The sequence below is a fragment of the Centroberyx gerrardi genome, chromosome 15 (genome assembly GCF_048128805.1).
Source record: "Centroberyx gerrardi isolate f3 chromosome 15, fCenGer3.hap1.cur.20231027, whole genome shotgun sequence".
Taxonomy (NCBI): Eukaryota; Metazoa; Chordata; class Actinopteri; order Beryciformes; family Berycidae; genus Centroberyx; species Centroberyx gerrardi.
The window spans coordinates 26,276,263-26,294,613 of NC_136011.1; the positions used below are offsets into that span (position 1 = coordinate 26,276,263).

The 18,351-nt window shown below is 41.4% G+C and overlaps 1 protein-coding gene across 1 annotated transcript in view; it reads left to right on the forward strand.

Moving 5' to 3' along the window:
* Positions 1 to 5,465: 5,465 nt before the first annotated feature.
* arhgef33 (Rho guanine nucleotide exchange factor (GEF) 33) overlaps positions 5,466 to 18,351 on the forward strand; it is a 22,270-nt gene continuing 9,384 nt past the window's right edge. The window contains exons 1-8 of the mRNA XM_078288633.1: positions 5,466 to 5,523; positions 8,618 to 8,661; positions 11,412 to 11,576; positions 12,803 to 12,923; positions 13,656 to 13,814; positions 14,008 to 14,130; positions 14,602 to 14,728; positions 16,739 to 16,871. Of these exons, the coding sequence (XP_078144759.1) occupies positions 5,466 to 5,523; positions 8,618 to 8,661; positions 11,412 to 11,576; positions 12,803 to 12,923; positions 13,656 to 13,814; positions 14,008 to 14,130; positions 14,602 to 14,728; positions 16,739 to 16,871 (930 nt within the window). The remainder of the gene's footprint in view (positions 5,524 to 8,617; positions 8,662 to 11,411; positions 11,577 to 12,802; positions 12,924 to 13,655; positions 13,815 to 14,007; positions 14,131 to 14,601; positions 14,729 to 16,738; positions 16,872 to 18,351) is intronic.

Sequence of the window (18,351 nt, forward strand, 5' to 3'; positions counted from 1 at the left end):
ATCAACATACTGAGAAACTTGGATGATGTCATACCAAGGTTGGACAGATGTCAAGATCCAATGTCAGACAGACCCAAAGTATTAATTTTAAGACATGAGCAGAGAAAAGTTAACAAACTTTAAAATCTTAGTGAAACTATAATCCACAAATATTTGGCGGTTTTATTGGATAAATGACAAAGACATGCAATGGGTTATCAAAATAACCTTCTATTGTAACGTTTTTAAAGAACATGCTTACCTTGTTTTTTAAAGAGGTGGCTTCACAAAACCTTCTGGAGATGAATTCACAAAATTTCACAAAATTTTCAAAATGAATGAAAACAAAATTAATTTCACAAAATTCACAAAACTGTCCAGAACTCAGACCCCACTTTTGGAACCAGCTAACACATTTAAACTTCAGAAAAGTCTTTCAGAAAAGTCCTTTAAGAAAGTTTATTTCTGCCACCTCCGCCCACCCTGTCTGGGACATACTTGCCTCCCGTTTCCTCCGTAGTCCTCTGGACACTCTCTGTAAGAAATATTTGAAACTATAAATCTATGGAGAATATAGGATAAGATAGGCTACAGTAAGCAGTAAAAACATTAAGTTGCAGACATTCTCAGGGGCCATGCACATTTACAGTAACACATTCTTGCATGTACATGCTGTGACTGGCCACTGTGGTACTGTGCTACGTGGTTACTGGTTTTCACTAAACCACCAAAATAGACACTAGACAACACTGAGGATATATGCTTTTTACCTGTGACAACAGTGAAGAGACGGAGCTTTGTGAATGCAAGCTTGCCCTTCCCCCCCCTTCATGTTGAAATTCGCCATGACCTCATTTGTCATCAACCTGTGGATACAAAAGGGAAAGGATTTAAATGTCCAAATAATTCACTTATGATATTATGAATGTACATAATTGTCCCCTATGGACTATGGATCGGTCTCCGTCCATTAGTTCGTTCGTTTGTTAGTTTGTTAGTCACACTGTAACGTTGACTTTGTGCCGCTAGGGGGCGGCATTGACAATGAATGGGGACTCAGTGGTAAAGCAATACAGTTAAAGTTATCATAGGTAACATAACAGGCTACACACGCTACACACTTGGAAACATCAGACTGGGTTGATGTGTTGAAGTGAGAGTCAATGGAGAATTTTTGGGCAAACCTCTAACCACAAGACACTGTAGTTGGACTGTTGTACTGTTATTGCACTCATCACTGCACTACCACTGTGCCGTCAGTGTTGACTACTTATATCATATTACCACTTACCTACTGTGCAATATCATATATCACTTATCATTTAGCATTTATATTATTGTAGTGTACATTGTGTAATGTACGGATTGTATTTATTGCGTATTGACTTCATCAAGTTGTCTGTGACACTGCATCAAGTGACAGGTGTGACAAGACATGATTCATTTAATTTCAAAGATGCTTTAGTAGTTATTTTATTTCCTCTTTCATGGCCATGATTGTAGGTTTCAGGTTTTTATGTTGTAGTTTTTGTGCATCGATTAACGTTTATGGTTCCCATATCGTGTAGAAGGAAGGTCATGGAGTCACCAAAGGAGCCATTATATTGTTGCTAGGCAGTTGCTATGGTGTTCTAGGTGTGTAGTTGCGGTAGTAGCACTAGCGGTGCTAGTACTACTATCAGCAATAGTAGTAATAGCAGTATCAGTGGTCACAGAGGGCATTAGGAGAGCCGCGTGTGTATCTGTGTCCCTGCCTGCTTGTTTGAGAATAAGTTCTGCTTGTCGCTACCCAATCTGTATTTTCTGCTCGGTAGGTACTACGCATGTGCATGTGCATGTGCATGAATCGCTCGACCAAATCTGAAGATTGGGCGGGATGAGATTCAGGACTCTGGAGCCAGGCTACTCAAATACCCCTGAGTATAGAAAAGAGCATTTGCCAATAACAGAATAAAATCTAGAAAGCCACAGGTCAGTGATGCTTGCTCTAATCCTATGGCCTTGAGTGTCTTCCATCCTTGTGAAGTAAGTGTGTAGTAACAAGTAGACAATTATAATGCAACATTTTGGTTGACTGCAGCAAAAGAAAATAGCTTTAAACTTTTTTGAATTGAATTGACAGAGAGAGAGAGAGAGAAAGTAAAACAATGAGGGGTCAGAGAGACATGGAGTAAGAGAGAGAGAGGTTAAAAGAGAGTTAAAAAAGTTAAAAAGGGGGAAGAGACTTTAGATTTTTTTTTTTTTTTTACTTCAAAAATAGTTACATTTGTGTGCTTGTATTGCAATTATTGTTATTACTCACCAATATTCAGTGTAAAGAAGATTCTGATCTGTTGCATAATTTATACAATTTTTCTTAAATGATTTTGTCCTACATTTGTTGTTTTGTTGTTGTATGCTTTGGCAATATGTACACATGTAAGTCATGGCAATAAAAGCTCATTGAAATGAATTGAATTAAACCCTGCTTTCACCGATTTTTACATCCCTAAATGTCAAGCAAAGAATATTTCACTGATGCACTGAGCACACAATCGGTACATCGAAGCCATATTCCCTCTGATCTGAAAAGAGAATCAGATGATGTGTGGGAATGATGTAACCTTCAGTCGAACACAGGTTTGTTTTAACAAGAGGTGGCTCAGCTGTTTGACTCTGGGCTTTCCTCTCCACCACAGACAGAGAAAAGAGAGAGACAGAGCAAGAGACAGGCAGACAGAAAAGAGAGACACGGAGAGAGAGTCAGGCAGACAGAGGGACAGAAAAGAGAGAGACACCGAGAAAGACAGGCAGACAGAGAAAAGAGAGACACAGAGAGTCAGGCAGACAGAGGGACAGAAAGAGAGACAGAGAAAAGAGACAGGCAGACAGACAAAAGAGAGAGAGTCAGGCAGAGGGACAGAAAAGAGAGAGACAGACAAAAGAGACAGAGACAGTCAGGCAGACAGAGGGATAGAAAAGAAAGACAGAGAAAGACGGGCAGACAGAAAAAAGAAAGACAGAGAGAGTCAGGCAGACAGAGGGACAGAAAAGAGACAGAGCGAGAGACATGCAGACAGAGAAAAGAGAGAGAGTCAGGCAGACAGAGGAACAGAAAAGAGAGAGAGAAAAGAGACAGAGAGTCAGGCAGACAGGGATAGAAAAGAAAGACAGGCAGACAGAAAAAAGAAAGAGACAGAGAGAGTCAGGCAGACAGAGGGATAGAAAAGAACGACAGAGAAAGACAGGCAGACAGAAAAAAGAGACAGAGAGGCAGGCAGACAGGGACAGAGAAAAGAGAGACAGACAGACAGAGAAAATAGACAAACAGAGAGAGACAGGCAGACAAAGGGACAGAAATGAAAAAGTTGTGAGGAGAAAGACAGATAAGAGAGAGAGAGAGAGAGATAGACCTACAATGAGAGAGACGGAGAGAGGGACAGACAGAAAGGTCATCGGGCTTACAGCAGGCATGAGCCAAGAGCTTGTGACCTGGGTTATCAGGCTAACACATGTACACACACATGTACACACACATGTACACACACAACTCCAAGCTCCGCCCCCCCCCAAGTCAAACTGTTAAGGATGTTAGTTTCTAAGAATTGCATCACAGGCTGAACACTGTCCCTTCACGCCCAGATAACAAGCCAGGAGTTTCACAGCTGATCTTCAGCTTGAGGGGAGAGTTCGGGTTTTTTAACAAGCCTGACTGAGCAATCAGGAACTGCTCGTCCTTTTTCGGTGAGATATTGTTCATTTCCTTCAGCTGGAGCAGCCAGAGGGGTTCAAGGCCTCACCCTGCTGCACTGTCAGGTCTTTGAGCTCCGGCGGGTGCTCTTCTGTAGCTGACCCTGACCTCTGACCTCCATGTAGGGGTGGGGAAGTGAAAAGTGAAAAAAGTATTACAGCGTATTATTACATTACAGGTTGTCTTGTCTCGGCACCATAAAAAAAATGACATATGGTTAAATTATAGGGTGCGATCACACCTACAGTTTGTATTCTTTGGTCTGAACCAGAGTGGAAAAGTTGACTTTGTTGCATTTTTGTATTTGGTTCGTTTAGGTTCACGCTGCCCAATTACGAGCGAACCAAGGCTTGTAAACAAAAAGTCACATGACTCGCAAGCAGCTGGCTTATTGGACAGAGTTTTGGTGACCTGCCATCGTGTTAGGTGAGGGATTTTGGCAACGACAGAGGGGTGGAGTCAAAACAAATCACTTTAGCTGAGCATGATGGACTTGTCTGCACTCTTTGCTGTAATTTACCTTTTCTGGTGTTCATAAGAAATAGCGGAATATGAGCATTAGTCGAGCCTGTACTTGGCCCTCGGTTCATTCATGAGGAACTGCAGCATCAGTCTCCTTATACCTGTAATCCCCCCATGTTTGGGGTTGTTTCCTCTAGTTGGTTTGGATTATGTTCTCACTCCTAATGAACCTAATGAAGTTCTTGTTAGACGACTGAGATTCACATTTTCAGGCGTCCCACTGCTGTTATTTGGTGCCACCAGAGTTCAAATGGCATTGTTCTCACACTTACCTGAATGACTTTGTCTTAAAATGTGTTTTCCTCCTATTAGTCACATTCAAATATTGGTATAAATAAAGGGTTACCAATACACAGGATCTAATGTAACTATCCCTTGTGCTCTTTAGCATGAGCACCTATTTAGTAAACTGGTTAGAGAAAGGAGGGGTGGGTTTGAGCGGATTTGTCACTGGGTTTCACTGGGCACCTCCCATCCCATGACACCTCCAGCACCCTAAACTCACCCAAACATTGCACCTATATGATATTGATGTCACCACTCCCAAGCAGGCGGGGATGGGCTTGTTTGAAAGTGAGGGGTAAAGGTGTTTGTTAAGAGTGCACTGGACAGTCGCTTCATTCAAAAATCAGCAGTAGGGGAAAATCTCTCTAAAATCCTCCACTGCAGGAGAACTATAAATCTAAGTGAGTTATTCCTCTCACTAAGCAAACCGGTTAAACTGTTATCTCCTGCAGTAATTGCCCTTTCCATTTACAGCTTAATCTGATCAGTATTGTGGTGTGCAGTGTTCTTATTAACAGCTAGTCATGCCTCCTAAATCTAATGAGTTAACCAATTGTAGTCGTATGATGAACGAATGTCAAACATTATAGAGTTTCTGCAGTGTCTCTCTCTCTCTCTCTCTCGTTCTTCTCATCCTGATCTCTCCCTCTCTTACTTTCTCTCTCTCTCTCTTGCTCTCTCTCTCTCCTCCTGACCTCTCCCTTCCGTCCTTCCACTCTCAGAAAACAAGGAGCCTTTTTGTGCGAAAGGGGAATCATAGGACTCACATGCTTTGGAGGAGAGAAAGTGAGGGATCACAGCAGAGGACAGGGCAGTTCAGAGGGAAAAGAGCACAACAGAGGAGTCAAGTCGTCTGGAGTCGGGTTAAGTGGACTTCAGGGCCTGCAACTTTCAAGACCTGGACAGCTGTAGACCGGACCGGGACCGGACCGGACAGGAATACCTAACCATGGAAAATGGCAAAACAGAAAACGGCAAGGAAGACAAGATGGAAGACGTGACAGAAGGTGAGAGAGACATCACAGAACCTGAGCTGTGTCTCAGAGGAAAAGGGTGCAGTTTTGTACCTTTTTGGACAGAACTGTGCAAAAGAGCCATTTCCTTTGGTAATACACTCACAGCGGAACAAGGTGCCACATTGCACCTTTTTGACAAAAAGGTACCAAAGAGCTGTCTCGTCTGAATAAACTCACATAAAAATTGATTGCATTCTTTGTTTGAATGGCTGTTATTGCGCTGAATGAAATGAAAGGGGTTTATACCCAAGAGATATTCACTGGATTGAGTAATGGCAGAGCGCAGTTGACTTAACCTACAGTATCCTACATATATTTTCCATCAGTAGTGCTGTCAGTTCTTTCTTTGCACTGCAAAAAATCTCAATGTTAACAAGTCATTTAGTCTATTATTGAGTCCTCAAATTGTAATTTTCTTAACACAAGTGGAAAAAATCTGCCAGTGGGGTTAGATAATTTTTTTTCCAATGCAAATCAACTTGTTTCAAGAATTTTGTAGAATCAAGTTTCCTTTTCTTGATAGTAGTGGCAGTAGTGATAGCAGATACTGACACTCACTTCTAGAAAATTCCTGAAACAAGTGAAACTGCATTGGAAACAAGTGGAGTTATCACACTACATTGGCAGATTAGAAGGTTGAATATGAGACTAAATGACTTGTTAAGATGGAGGTTTTTTTGCAGTGTAATCTTACACAGCAGAGCCCAATTATTATATTTAACACAGAACTCTAGTGTCTCCCAGCTAACAAGCTGCCATTCCTTGTAACTTCCAACAGTTTAAAAGAGAGCAAAACTTTAAAGACTTTAGAGCCATTAATAGCCATTTATTTAAAATGGTTTAAAATAGAACCTTTTATATTTGCTAAAGAGTGCTTGGTTATACAGAAAATGCTTATGTAGGACCTTTCACCCATTAGCGTCTACTATAAAAGCTCCAGTACAGTATGTCCATTCATTAAGTTATCCTAATAGTTATCATGCTGTACGCTTGTTTGTGTCTTGTTCATCTGAAACCATTACCTAAAAAGGTTTTTTACAGGGACAAAATGGTGCAAAATGGTGATTTTAAAGTGTATGTAGATCAACATACTGTAGCTACTCTGAGGAACTTTCTTTCAGTTCTCCAATCAGTTCTCCTATCGCTAAAGGTTCCTCAAATGCCAACGGGGGAACCCATTTGCTTCTGACCTTTAGTTTGAGTTCACTTTGGTACAGCAGCTTGAGGCTGACAGCTTGAGGGAGAAGCAGACTCCAACAGCCCGGGTCTCAACTCCGACTGTCCTGAAAGAAATAGGACATGTGTCCTGCAGACAGAAGACTCTGTTGTTGGAAAATGTATATTTCTTTTTCTGCTCTTTCACAGTTTAGACACAGTGTGGAGTACAGAGTTGGGACATTGTGCCGCAGCCACTGCAGGGCCTGATGTTATGCATGATAATATATGATAAGTAGGCGTTGGGGATGACCTTCAGCAGTGTTGACAGCAGCCTCGACTTCTGACATTTCAGCAGAAACTGGAGCTTTGTGCTTCCGCATGGGACAACCGGTTAATTGTCTCACGATGTACTGCATTTAAAGGAAAAAATCCACCCTAAAACTGAATTTCCGTGTCTTGTTGCAGTTTTCTCGGACAATTAAATCCGTTTTTGTGAACTTGAACAACTCTCCCTCAGGCACAGAAATCAGTAGACGCTTATCAGTGATGTCATCAAGAGAGACTTCCTGGAGCTGCTCCATTGACAATGAATAGGACAGTTGTGGAGGAGCTGGCACTGAAACCCTGAGCAAAAAAAAAAAAACCCACCACAAATACCAAGAGACACACAACAGGGAGAGAAACTAATGACATGTGTTGAGAGAAAGGGGTCAAAGGACATAAAAGGGAGGATTGTTATTGCAATTAATTTGGACACTTATTTCTTGTCAGAAGAAATGACATGCGTGCCTTTTCACATCACTACTCTAGCACTCTAAAACTGTTGGATGGCTTGATTCAATATATGAAGTGTTTTTTTACACCCTGACCCAAATGTCAGTTCCTCAACAACTGGCAGTGGAAAAAGGATTTATGTCTCTAAGTTGTAAGTCCAAATCAAGGGTTCATGAAATGTATTAATGTAGAATTTCAAAAACGCATGTGGGTTAAAAATCAATATCATCACTAAATCAATTCTAAATTAATTTTGAGACGTTAGCATAATTACCGTAAACAAACAAGACCATCTCAGAAAGGACTATCAGCCTCTACTCTGCATCCTCCATTGTTTCTCCACCTGGTGGATCTGGAGGGAAATCTGCTGGACCGCTTTACGGCACAAAACAGGAAGAGGTTCTGTTCTTCCAGAGCAAACGGAGCTAAAGCTGAAAGAGTTTCTGGCAGCAGATGGTGGAAGGAGGGAAAGGAAGATGGAGAAATCACTTCCAACATGTTGATCCTCTTCAGTGAAGACAAAGACACCAGGGAGAGGGAGGAGGGCAACATCCTCTTTGCCAGAGGAAGCATGTGGTTTATAGGAATTGTGGTCTGAAGTTTGAGAAACACTAGCACTAACTATCCCACAGAGATAGAGGCGACCAAGCATCACGACCATGGTCTCATTTGTTTATGGTAATTAAACCAAGCTATCACAATTAATTTGACAATGATATATTGATGTTTAAAAATGTTACATATAGCACCTTTAAGTTATTCATATGCAGTCTTTTGTGAAAAATGTAACTTTTATATGTATTTTTTAATTCTGAAACGTTTGCAAACAAATGTATAAAGAGGTTTTCCTTGGACAACAGTGAGAGGCTGTCATGGGTTCACGGGTCCATTGTAGAAGTTTCCTCTGGACAAATGTTGTGCTCCTGACCAAACTCAAACCAAATATGTGATTTATTAAAAAGTTTTCCTAATGTCAAAATCAAAAGCTAATTTCTAAGCTAATTACAGGGCTTGTGACAGACATCATTTTTGTTTTTTATCATATCTTTTGAAATGATCAGACAATGGAATCCAAGATGAAGTCAATGAATATTTTTTAAAAAGTGACCTGTTGTCTGTGTGTGGGCGACTAACTGTCTGTCTTTTCTTCTAGATCAAGACAAAGATGTAGTGGAGGCCAACCTGGAGATTGCTCAGGTAACCAAAACACCTAATCCTCCTTTTCAGTGCAAGAAACTTACTTTTTTTGGTCTATAGGTCACAGTAGCTGGTAAATTGCAAAATTCACCAACAACTGTCAATATTTTACCAACCAACTACATTTTAAAATCAAAATAGGACTTCCAAATGATGGCTGGTAAACTGACAAAGTGGCTGATAGAGTCAAGAAACTTCCCATCCTCCCTCTTTTCATTCAGACTCTCCCTTCATCTGGTAGAGCAGTGGTCTTCAAACCTTTTTATGGGGACATTTTATTCTTTATTTCTACATTTTACAAGAATCAAAACTCTTGTGTTGGCTGGAGTCACAAAATTCACCCTGTGTTAAAGTTACGACTAACCTGCCAGCCTGTGATCCTGTATATTACTTTCATTTCATAGAAAAACTGCCTTCCTTGTGTTAACTGAGTCGAAAGTGACTTGGTTCCAGATGGTCAGGTTAAGTTATTTGAAGGAAGACTTAGTTGACCATGTGACAAAATGTAATTGTCTCCTGGCCTCTAAGGAGAGGTCAAGAAAACGTTGGGGTCAAAAGTCACAGACGAAGGGTTAAAGGTCACCGTTTGGGGACAATCTGAACATGTGACCCACTGCCTAATGAGAATGTCTCTTTTGAGATTCAATGAATGAGTTGGAATTTAGCTGGCATGCTATCCTGTGGCAAGTGACCTCCCACATCAAGTGGATCAAGAAGGTATTTAGACTTACTGGGTCTCAGACAGGCATTTATTTTACAGATAGACAGACTGTGGGGCTGCTATCTTTGTAACTTTATAAAAATAAACAATTTGATTCTAAACTCCTTGTTTCAAGCTTGAAAAACTCAAGAATTAAATATTTGTTCTGCCTGAGACACGAGAATCACATTTATCTGCGGCCAGGAACAGAGAGTTTGGATGCCATATTATTGCCCCACTTCTAAATATGAAGTTTGTCATTATCAGATCTGCATCATTTGAAGTCTCTCATGCTTACAAAATGACTACTAACATAAAACATACATTTTTAGCATACAGACTGAGGATAAGGTAACATCTTGTATCCAAAATGGATATATAGTATTTTGGAATGAAACCCTTCAAAAAATAGCAGCAATGTAAATGTAACAATCACAAGATGAGATGCTCAGCATTTTAAAAAACAGCTTGCATCCTAAAAAACAGTTAGGTTGTGTGTCTACTGTTGATAGCGCTTGCATCTCTTTCTCCTCATTTCCAGTGTAAAAGATGCACTGCTGCATGTTCCCGACAGCACTGAGAGCTTCGCATGTCTTTGGTCTAGAAGTTGTCTATTAGCAAGAAGAGGAGCTACAAACAGTGTTTCCCACAAACGTCAGTTTAGCACTATTAGCCAAATAAAGGACACAAGGCCTTACTTTGCAGTGGCTAAAGGGCGGCATTGTGGCGATGACATGGCTGCCACTGAAAAATGCAATGTCCAAACTCTTTTGATTAACAGTCCTGGGGCGAGAAAATATTCCCCCGTGTGGCACTGCAGTGTCAAAGAGTTGTTTCATGTTTATTGGCTTTAAATTTGCAGTATGTCTCACAACCGTTTGATCACATCCTTCCACCCAGAGGACATCATTTATCCCTTACATTTCTTACATGACTTGTGGATCTAACCCAACTCAACTGTACCACTGTATAATGAAGTGTGTGATGTGTCCTAATCTAATACACTGTAGCTCAGCTGCACGCTCACTTTACAGGATTAATCTACAAAGAAGTTTTGGTTACAAGGAAAAGAATATCTGGAAATATGGATCCCCTGTGAAAACAGTTTGAAAACTGTTCCAAAACAATAATCCCATCATGCCCAAGGCTAAATATGAGGCTGACACTGTAAAAAGAAGTGCTTACTTCTGCCATAAAATACTGAGGCAGCAATCTGCATTTGCAGCAGCTTGTGAAGCAAATCCGTTGTGCAAGTGTTTTCTGTTTGGTCATTGATTTAACAGACTGTATAATGGTGGATTCACTTGAGATGATGGTTTTCGTTGCAGTTACTGGGCCTGCTTCAGCACATAAAGTCCTTGTGAACCGTATTAACACTTTAGCATTTAACTGACACTCTTACCTACAGCGACTTACAATGACGTTAGGTAAATGTGCAATTGACGTAATCCCCAGATGAGAGTTACATGGACTTCATGCTGTGTAGCGACATGCAGCTCTTTGGGCCCGCAGGTTTGAGTCAGGCTTTTGGTCAGAGGTACAGTAACCTCCACTGTCAACCACAGATAACATCACAGAAGAAGAAAAGAACACAGCAGGCAAACGGGACAGACGCTCTATTGAATCTACTGCCTGATGCCTTTCACATGACTGAGAGAGAGAGAGAGAGAGAGAGAGAGAGAGAGATCAGCTTCAACCCATGTTATGTTCACATGAGCTGATTCACTTATCCCTGCAGAATAAATTAAATCAGCTATAAACTAAGAATGGAACTGCAAATGAGAGAGACAGAGAGAGAGGGAGAGGGAGAATCCACTGGAAATACTTATAGAATATAATTAGAAATTAAAAGAAATTATACAAGAAGTTACTGAAGGTCTAAAACTGAATCTGTATAACATGCTGGAGTTTGGCAAACTGTTGCCCTTTCATTGAAGTTTCTTTTGGCACGATTTGGGGTCCACTGAATCTTTTACTGTTTTTAGCAGCAGTCAACAAGCTACTGAAAATAATACGTATTCCGTGTTTTCCACTGGTCCCTGTGATGCAGCTGCAGGGCCTGGTGGCGGAGCTGCGCGAGGGGCTCTGCGGTGCCCTGACGGAGCTGCGTGAGCTGCGTCAGAGGGACCAGGGCCTGGAGGAGAGGCTGCAGGGCCATCAGAGTGACGTGGATGACAAGATAATGGGCCTCAAGAACTCCCTCAACACTTTTAAGGTACTGACACATGGTGAACACACACACACACACACACACACACACACACACACACACACACACACAGACAGCAGCATTTCCATCGCAGTCTATTCTTGGCGAGGTGGAAAGGCCTGTGAAACATCATTTAGAGCATCTGACACTGAAACTCTATTGAAAGCATAAACTAATTTAATTTAGCAGATAGGACGGCAGCTCCTCCAGACACTCCGCTATTCAACAGCAGAGGGAATACTGACACGCACACATGTAACTCTGCTATGTAGTCCATGTTGCAGGAGCCACGTGAAACGCTAGCCCACATTTATCCACACACACACACACACACAGCCAACAAGTGTATTAACTTACAGTATAAATGGTGGATTATACAGGATATAGTATGTTATTTGTGGAGTGGGACATTTTTTCGATTAAGGATGCATCTAGCAGACACACACACACACACACACACACACACACACACAAACATACACACAGACACATATATAACTGTAGTAACTCACATTTGGTTAACTCTTCTATTATATGGTATATTGTTTGTAAACCCTATAGGTGGAATTGAATTGGGTGTTGTTCCAGTCTAGCAGATAGACAGACAGACAGACAGACAGATACACAGACATAAACCAGCTGTATCATGAATGCATAAAGGTGCTATGTGTAGCATTTTTCACCATCAATTTATCATTGTCAAATTAATAGTGCTATGTTGGTATAATTACCATAAACAAATGAGACCATGGTGGAGACAATTGGTCGCCTCTATCTCACACCAGTAGTATTGTTAGTGCTAGTGTTTCACCAAATTAAGACCACATTTCCCATAAACCCTGTTGCTTCCCACTGGATCAGCCAAAGGTCTTTTCTGAACAGGATCAACATGTTGGAAGTGATTTCTCCATCTTCCTTTCCCTCCTTCCACCATCTGCTGCCAGAAACTCTTTCAGCTTTAGCTCCGTTTGCTCTGGAAGAACAGAACCTCTTCCTGTTTTGTGCCGTAAAGCGATCCAGCAGATTTCCCTCCAGATCCACCAGGTGGAGAAACTATGGAGGATGCAGAGTAGAGGCTGAGAGAGGCTGACAGGCTTCTCAGTGAAGGTCTTTTTTGTTTACCGTAATTATGCTAATGTCTCAAAATGAATGTGGTGATGATTTATTGATGTTAAAATGCTACAGGTAGCACCTTTAACTTATCTATGGTATATTCTATATATTGTCTGCAGGAGGAGCTGAGTGTGGCGTTGTTCCACATTAAGGATGTGTCCAGCAGACAGAGAGAGGTTCAGAAGAGGATGGAACTGCTGCAGACAGAAAACACCAAGGACATCATCTCTGTTCCACACAGGTAGGGGTGAAACACACACACACACACACACACACACACACACATACACACACTGATGTGCACACACTCCCCCTCTCTGTTAGAATAGTCTCTGAATATTTTTTTAACAACACGTCTGATACCTTTTCCTGTATGTATGTATTGATATTTATGTATGTATGTATTTATGTATTTATATGTATTGACATTTTTTCGTTACAGTCATATTTTCTCATTTGTCATGTAACACATATATCTTGAAATTTGTACGTTCATGCATTTTCATACTTATACATTGCTTATACTGTATTTTCATTTTTTTTTATATTTTCATGTCACACACACTTCATTCATTTTTCTCTCTGTGTGTTCTACATTGCACATTGTGTATACATGCTGTAATTAATATATTTTCATACTTCTCATTCATATATTTTCACTGAATAAGTTCTAGCGGTGTGATCATGTTTAAACCCCCATTTGCTCTATATTTTCATTTATATTCCTATTTTTTGCTTATCTGTATTATTTGCTGCTGGATCGACCCAACTTCTGATCTAATGGGCTTTGGCCTAAAGGTGAGCTGGGCCCTTGAGCAAGGCACTAAACATCTACTTGCCCCTGATCTCTCTAAAGAAATGTACGAGTCGGGGCTTAGTGAGAAGGTTACGCAGAAAGACAAATTCCTGTTACCTTGTGCAAACTGGCAAATAAAAGTTGTCTTCTTCTTCTTCTTCTTCGCTGATGTGATTGGTCCAAAAGCAGGAAGAGCTCCAAGGGGGACGTGCTGACAGCGTCGGGGGAGGGGCACTCCTGTCTGCCCAGCCAATCAGAACTCAACGTTATTCAACACTTCTTCGCCAGTCTATCAAATAGTGGATCGCCACAAAGGAGCACAGCGTCAACACAGAGTGAGTATGTCTGTGTGTGTGTGTGTGTGTGTGTGTGTGTGAGTGAAACAGAGAGAGAGAGAGAGAGAGAGACATCTGTGCTTTGACTCCTTTGCAGGATCTAAAATGTCCCCTCAAGACACAAGGATGTTTGTGCATTTCTATGTGTGTGTGTGTGTGTGTGTGTGTGTGTGTGTGTGTGTGTGTGTAGCAGCCTCTAGCTCAGAGCAGGAGGCCCAGCAGCAGCAGAGAGGTTGCCAGTCCAAATCCCCAGTGTGGGGAGAGAGGAAGAACAGCAGAGACGAGACAGAGGCACCGAGCGGCCCGACGGAAAACAGTGAGGAACAGATGTACTGCTGCTACTAATACTACTACTGCTAATACTGCTACTACTACTAATACTACTATTAACACTGCTACTACTAATACTACTACTAATACTACTACTACTGCTACTAATACTACTACTACTACTATTAACACTGCTACTACTAATACTACTACTAATACTACTACTACTGCTACCAATACTACAGTGCACCCAATGTTCAAACTGAAATTAAATTTAATGGGTATAGACCGTAATCAACATGTAAACATACGGCAAACATATTTGTTTGTTAAATTGGTGCAGAGACGGCTTCCACGGTTTTTACAGTACACACTGATACACATTGTATAAGAACAACAGGACTCATACAACGTAAGTCATATGATGGACAGGACACTAGAAGTTACATATAACTCTTCTTGTCTGTGTGTGTGTGTGTGTGTGTGTGTGTGTGTGTGTGTGTGTGTGTGTGTCCAGATAAGAGGCAGACTGCGGCTCTGGAGCTGCTGGAGTCAGAGAGAGTTTACGTCTCCTACCTGTCTCTGCTGCTGAAGGCCAACATCTCCTTCAACGGGTCAGAAGCCCTCGCCTCCAAGGACAAACGGTAAGGCTGTGGACACACACACACACACACACATCACTGACACTCTGAATGTATACCAGAAGTGGCTGTGATCTAATTTGAGAGCTTATAGTGAGGAGAGGACAGGAAATAAATTAATCAAATAAAGGCAGGTTATAAACACCACCGAGACAGAGGGGACACTCTTTTATAGAAGACTCCACACAGGGAGAAACCATGCTAATGTAATCAGGCTTTAGCAGCAGCAGCACACGTGTTTCCGATGAGCAGAAGCACAGTCGAAACACTCCCAACGTTCAACTGGGTCAAACGGTGTCTGCAAATAATTGTATTAACCTGCTTAACCTGCTACCAGATAGGTGGGGTTTGTCACACAGGACAACACACAAACAAAGTTTACAGTATGACAGGAAGACACTATTTTAAGAACACTATGTTGATGTGGTAAACTCCACCCATTTGGGGCTCCAAGCAGGTTAAAACAAACATAAAGGATTATTTGCAAATGCCACAGTATATGAGCCAGGTCTGAAAGCTGAAAATGCATCTTTAAAGGAGATTTTGGACCTATATATAATTTGTCTCTTCCATCCCTGTAGTACTTGGACCCACAGACAACATTGGCTCCAGAGTCAGCTGTGGGTTGAAACAGTGAGCTCCGCTGCCTCTTGCTGCAACAATGAGTTCAAACTGTCAAAATATCTCCAAGAAATCCAGTCTGTGAAAACGATACGGAGAGCATTTCTATCCACAGCAGCATCGCCCCGTTTCCACTCAGAGGATCGTCTTCTACCAAACTCTACTGACCTGACTCTACTGATCTGATCTGACCGTCTGCAAAACTAGATCACTCCGCCAGTAACGACCTTTCACCCCACAGCGGTCTATGCTGCGGCAGAGAAAAAATAGTTCTGTGATTTCTTTCTTTGATTAGTGAAAGTGTGTGTAATGGAGGAACTGAGTCATGTTTACTCTCAACTTCCTGTGGAGCCGACAAATGGCTTTTTTTGAGATATTTTGACATATCCTGTTTGGACTGATTGTTAGATTGTTACTGATTGGTGACAAACCCCAACTGCTTGTTAGCAACAAGAGGCAACAGAGCTCGCCATTTCAACCGACAGCTGACTCTGGAGTCAATGTTTTCTCTGCAGGTATGTAAAAGACAAATTATATATAGGTCAAAAATTGCTAAACTTATCCTTTAATTGGTACTGTCCCGTTTCCACAGCCAGGCCAGGTTTGGCTCAACATGGCCGACACCCGCTGATCTCTTATTATCCCTTATTTCATTCTCTTTGGTCTCTTTTGGTCTTCATAAACTGCTTTTTTTGTTTTATGTCTTCAGCTGTTCTATCTTTACACAGCACTGTGTGACCTTGTGCTTAAAAAGCGCTCTATAAATATAGTCATTGTTATAAGATAAGAGTACACTTAATTGATCCCTGTGGGGAAATTAGGTTGTCGCAAAAGTAATAGAAGTCAATAGAGAAGTAGAGTATAAGCAGTATATAAAATAGAACAAATAAGCAATATAAACAGTAGAAGACTAATAAAACAATAAAGCAATGAAATAGAATGTAAACGTGCAAATGTGCATGGTATATAAATGCACAAATCATCTCTGATAAATGATGAAGATGGAAGAGACGGAAGAATCACTTCAATTTCTGATTTGGAGGAAAGTGAATGTGAATAATGAATAAACAGCAGCTTGCAGGTTCAGACCTGTTTTACTAACAAAGCTACCGAGTGCTTTTGAACTGAATTCCCTCTCTTTTCCTTGCTCTTTCTATCTCTCCTGTTTTTCTGTACTCGATCCCTCGCTCTTTCTCCTGTCTTCTTCCACTTTTATCTCCTTTCCCTTCTCCTCACTCCATTCGTTTTTCTCTTTACCTGATCTTTCCCCACAAACTTTTCTCTCCCTGCTATATCACTCTTTCCATCCTCCCTCCCTCTCCCCTTCTCTCCCATCCCTCTCTCTCCTGTTCTCTCCCTCTCTCGCTCTCCCTTATCCCTCACTTTCCCCAGCCCATTTCCCAGCTCTCTCAGGTTTCTGATCCAGCAGCATCTGGAGCTCCTCCACACCCTCCAGGAGCGTGTGCTCAAGTGCCAGTGGCAAGGCATCATGGGAGATGTATTCATGAGGCTCACCAGCAAAGAGGTAAGCCACAAACGCAGAATTAGACTGGATAGAAAGGGAACTTCCTGGGGTACAAGGAAGTGTAAATTTAGAGTAGTAGATGTAGATGTATACTGTGTGCCGTGTGTGTGTGTGTGTGTGTGTGTGTGTTTACTGTGAAACTGCATTCGCTGTACTTGGTGATGAAAGTGATTATGATTTTGGTGAACATTGTTTCATGTCTGGACCAGAGTTTCCCCTACCAGTGGACAGTCGAATACAGTTTTATTGATATAGGTTTCAATGGAGAGTTTTAGTGTCACTTGATGGTCTAAATGCTGTTTCAGAGGCTTTTCCATCCTGACAAGAACACAATTCCTGGGTCTCATGCACTGTATCACTGCTCATCTCCATGGTAACATTATAAAATATTACATTTTTAAATTACATAGACATTTAACTGTCACTCTTATCCAGGGAGATTTGCAATGAGCGCAGGAGCAGAATAAGCTCCAACTCTTAGATCACCATCATTAAAAGTAACCAACAGTAAGCAGTCACACGGCGGCCATCTTCAGTGACCGAACCAGATTTGGAATGTGTGTTAGTGGATGGGGGAGATTTAATAATGACGACCGCTTGCTTAGTTCTGCATAATAAAACACTCAAAAACACACGGCGCTGTCTTTGCTGTTCCCATTCATATATATATTTGAGCCTGGGTGAAGGGTTTGAGTGTGCGATGGGATCCTCTGCTGTCATCAGATGGGCGGACGTCTTGTGACTGCGTATGATTTGATTGCGGATACAAACACGGGCTTCCATTAACGGCACAAATTGCTCAACGCATAGCCTCGGCGTCCACAATGAATCAGAATCACTCTAATTGCCGTGATGTACGTTAAATGAAAATGTCGAATTCCTGCGCTGAGACATGCTGACAAGTTACACAGTGACACAGGAAGAGATCACAGACAACAGGAGCTCATATTCAGTGCAGTGGGACAGTGCAAGACGGTAGGACCACCCACCGCTCTGCATATGAAGAGTTACATTACAAAATTAGATATCCGGCATTTGAGAATGTGGCTCCTACTCTTACAAAATGATTCATAGCACAAAATCAAAACCAAAAATAGTACTTTTTAAAGCATAGTAGGTAACTTAAGTCCTTAGTTGACAAAATGATAACACTCTTACATCTTAAATTCTAGAGACAATGAGTGATGAACTTCAGGTAATAAAAAAAAAAATAAAAAAAAAAGTTATATAGTATTTAGGAATAAACAGAAGGTGATGTTTGGCGGTCCTGTAAAAGCCGGCTGAAAGCAGACTCACTCTATAAGGATATTAAAGGTCTATTCTATTAAGATCAATGTGTGACTAATTGGCAGGGAGTGAGTGGGAGGAAATGAGGTAATTGGTGAAGAATTGGGTCCTGCATTTATTTTTTGGCCCGGGACTGAGGGGCATCAAGACACATAGCTACTCACACCGCCAGTAGACCCACAATGCATTATGG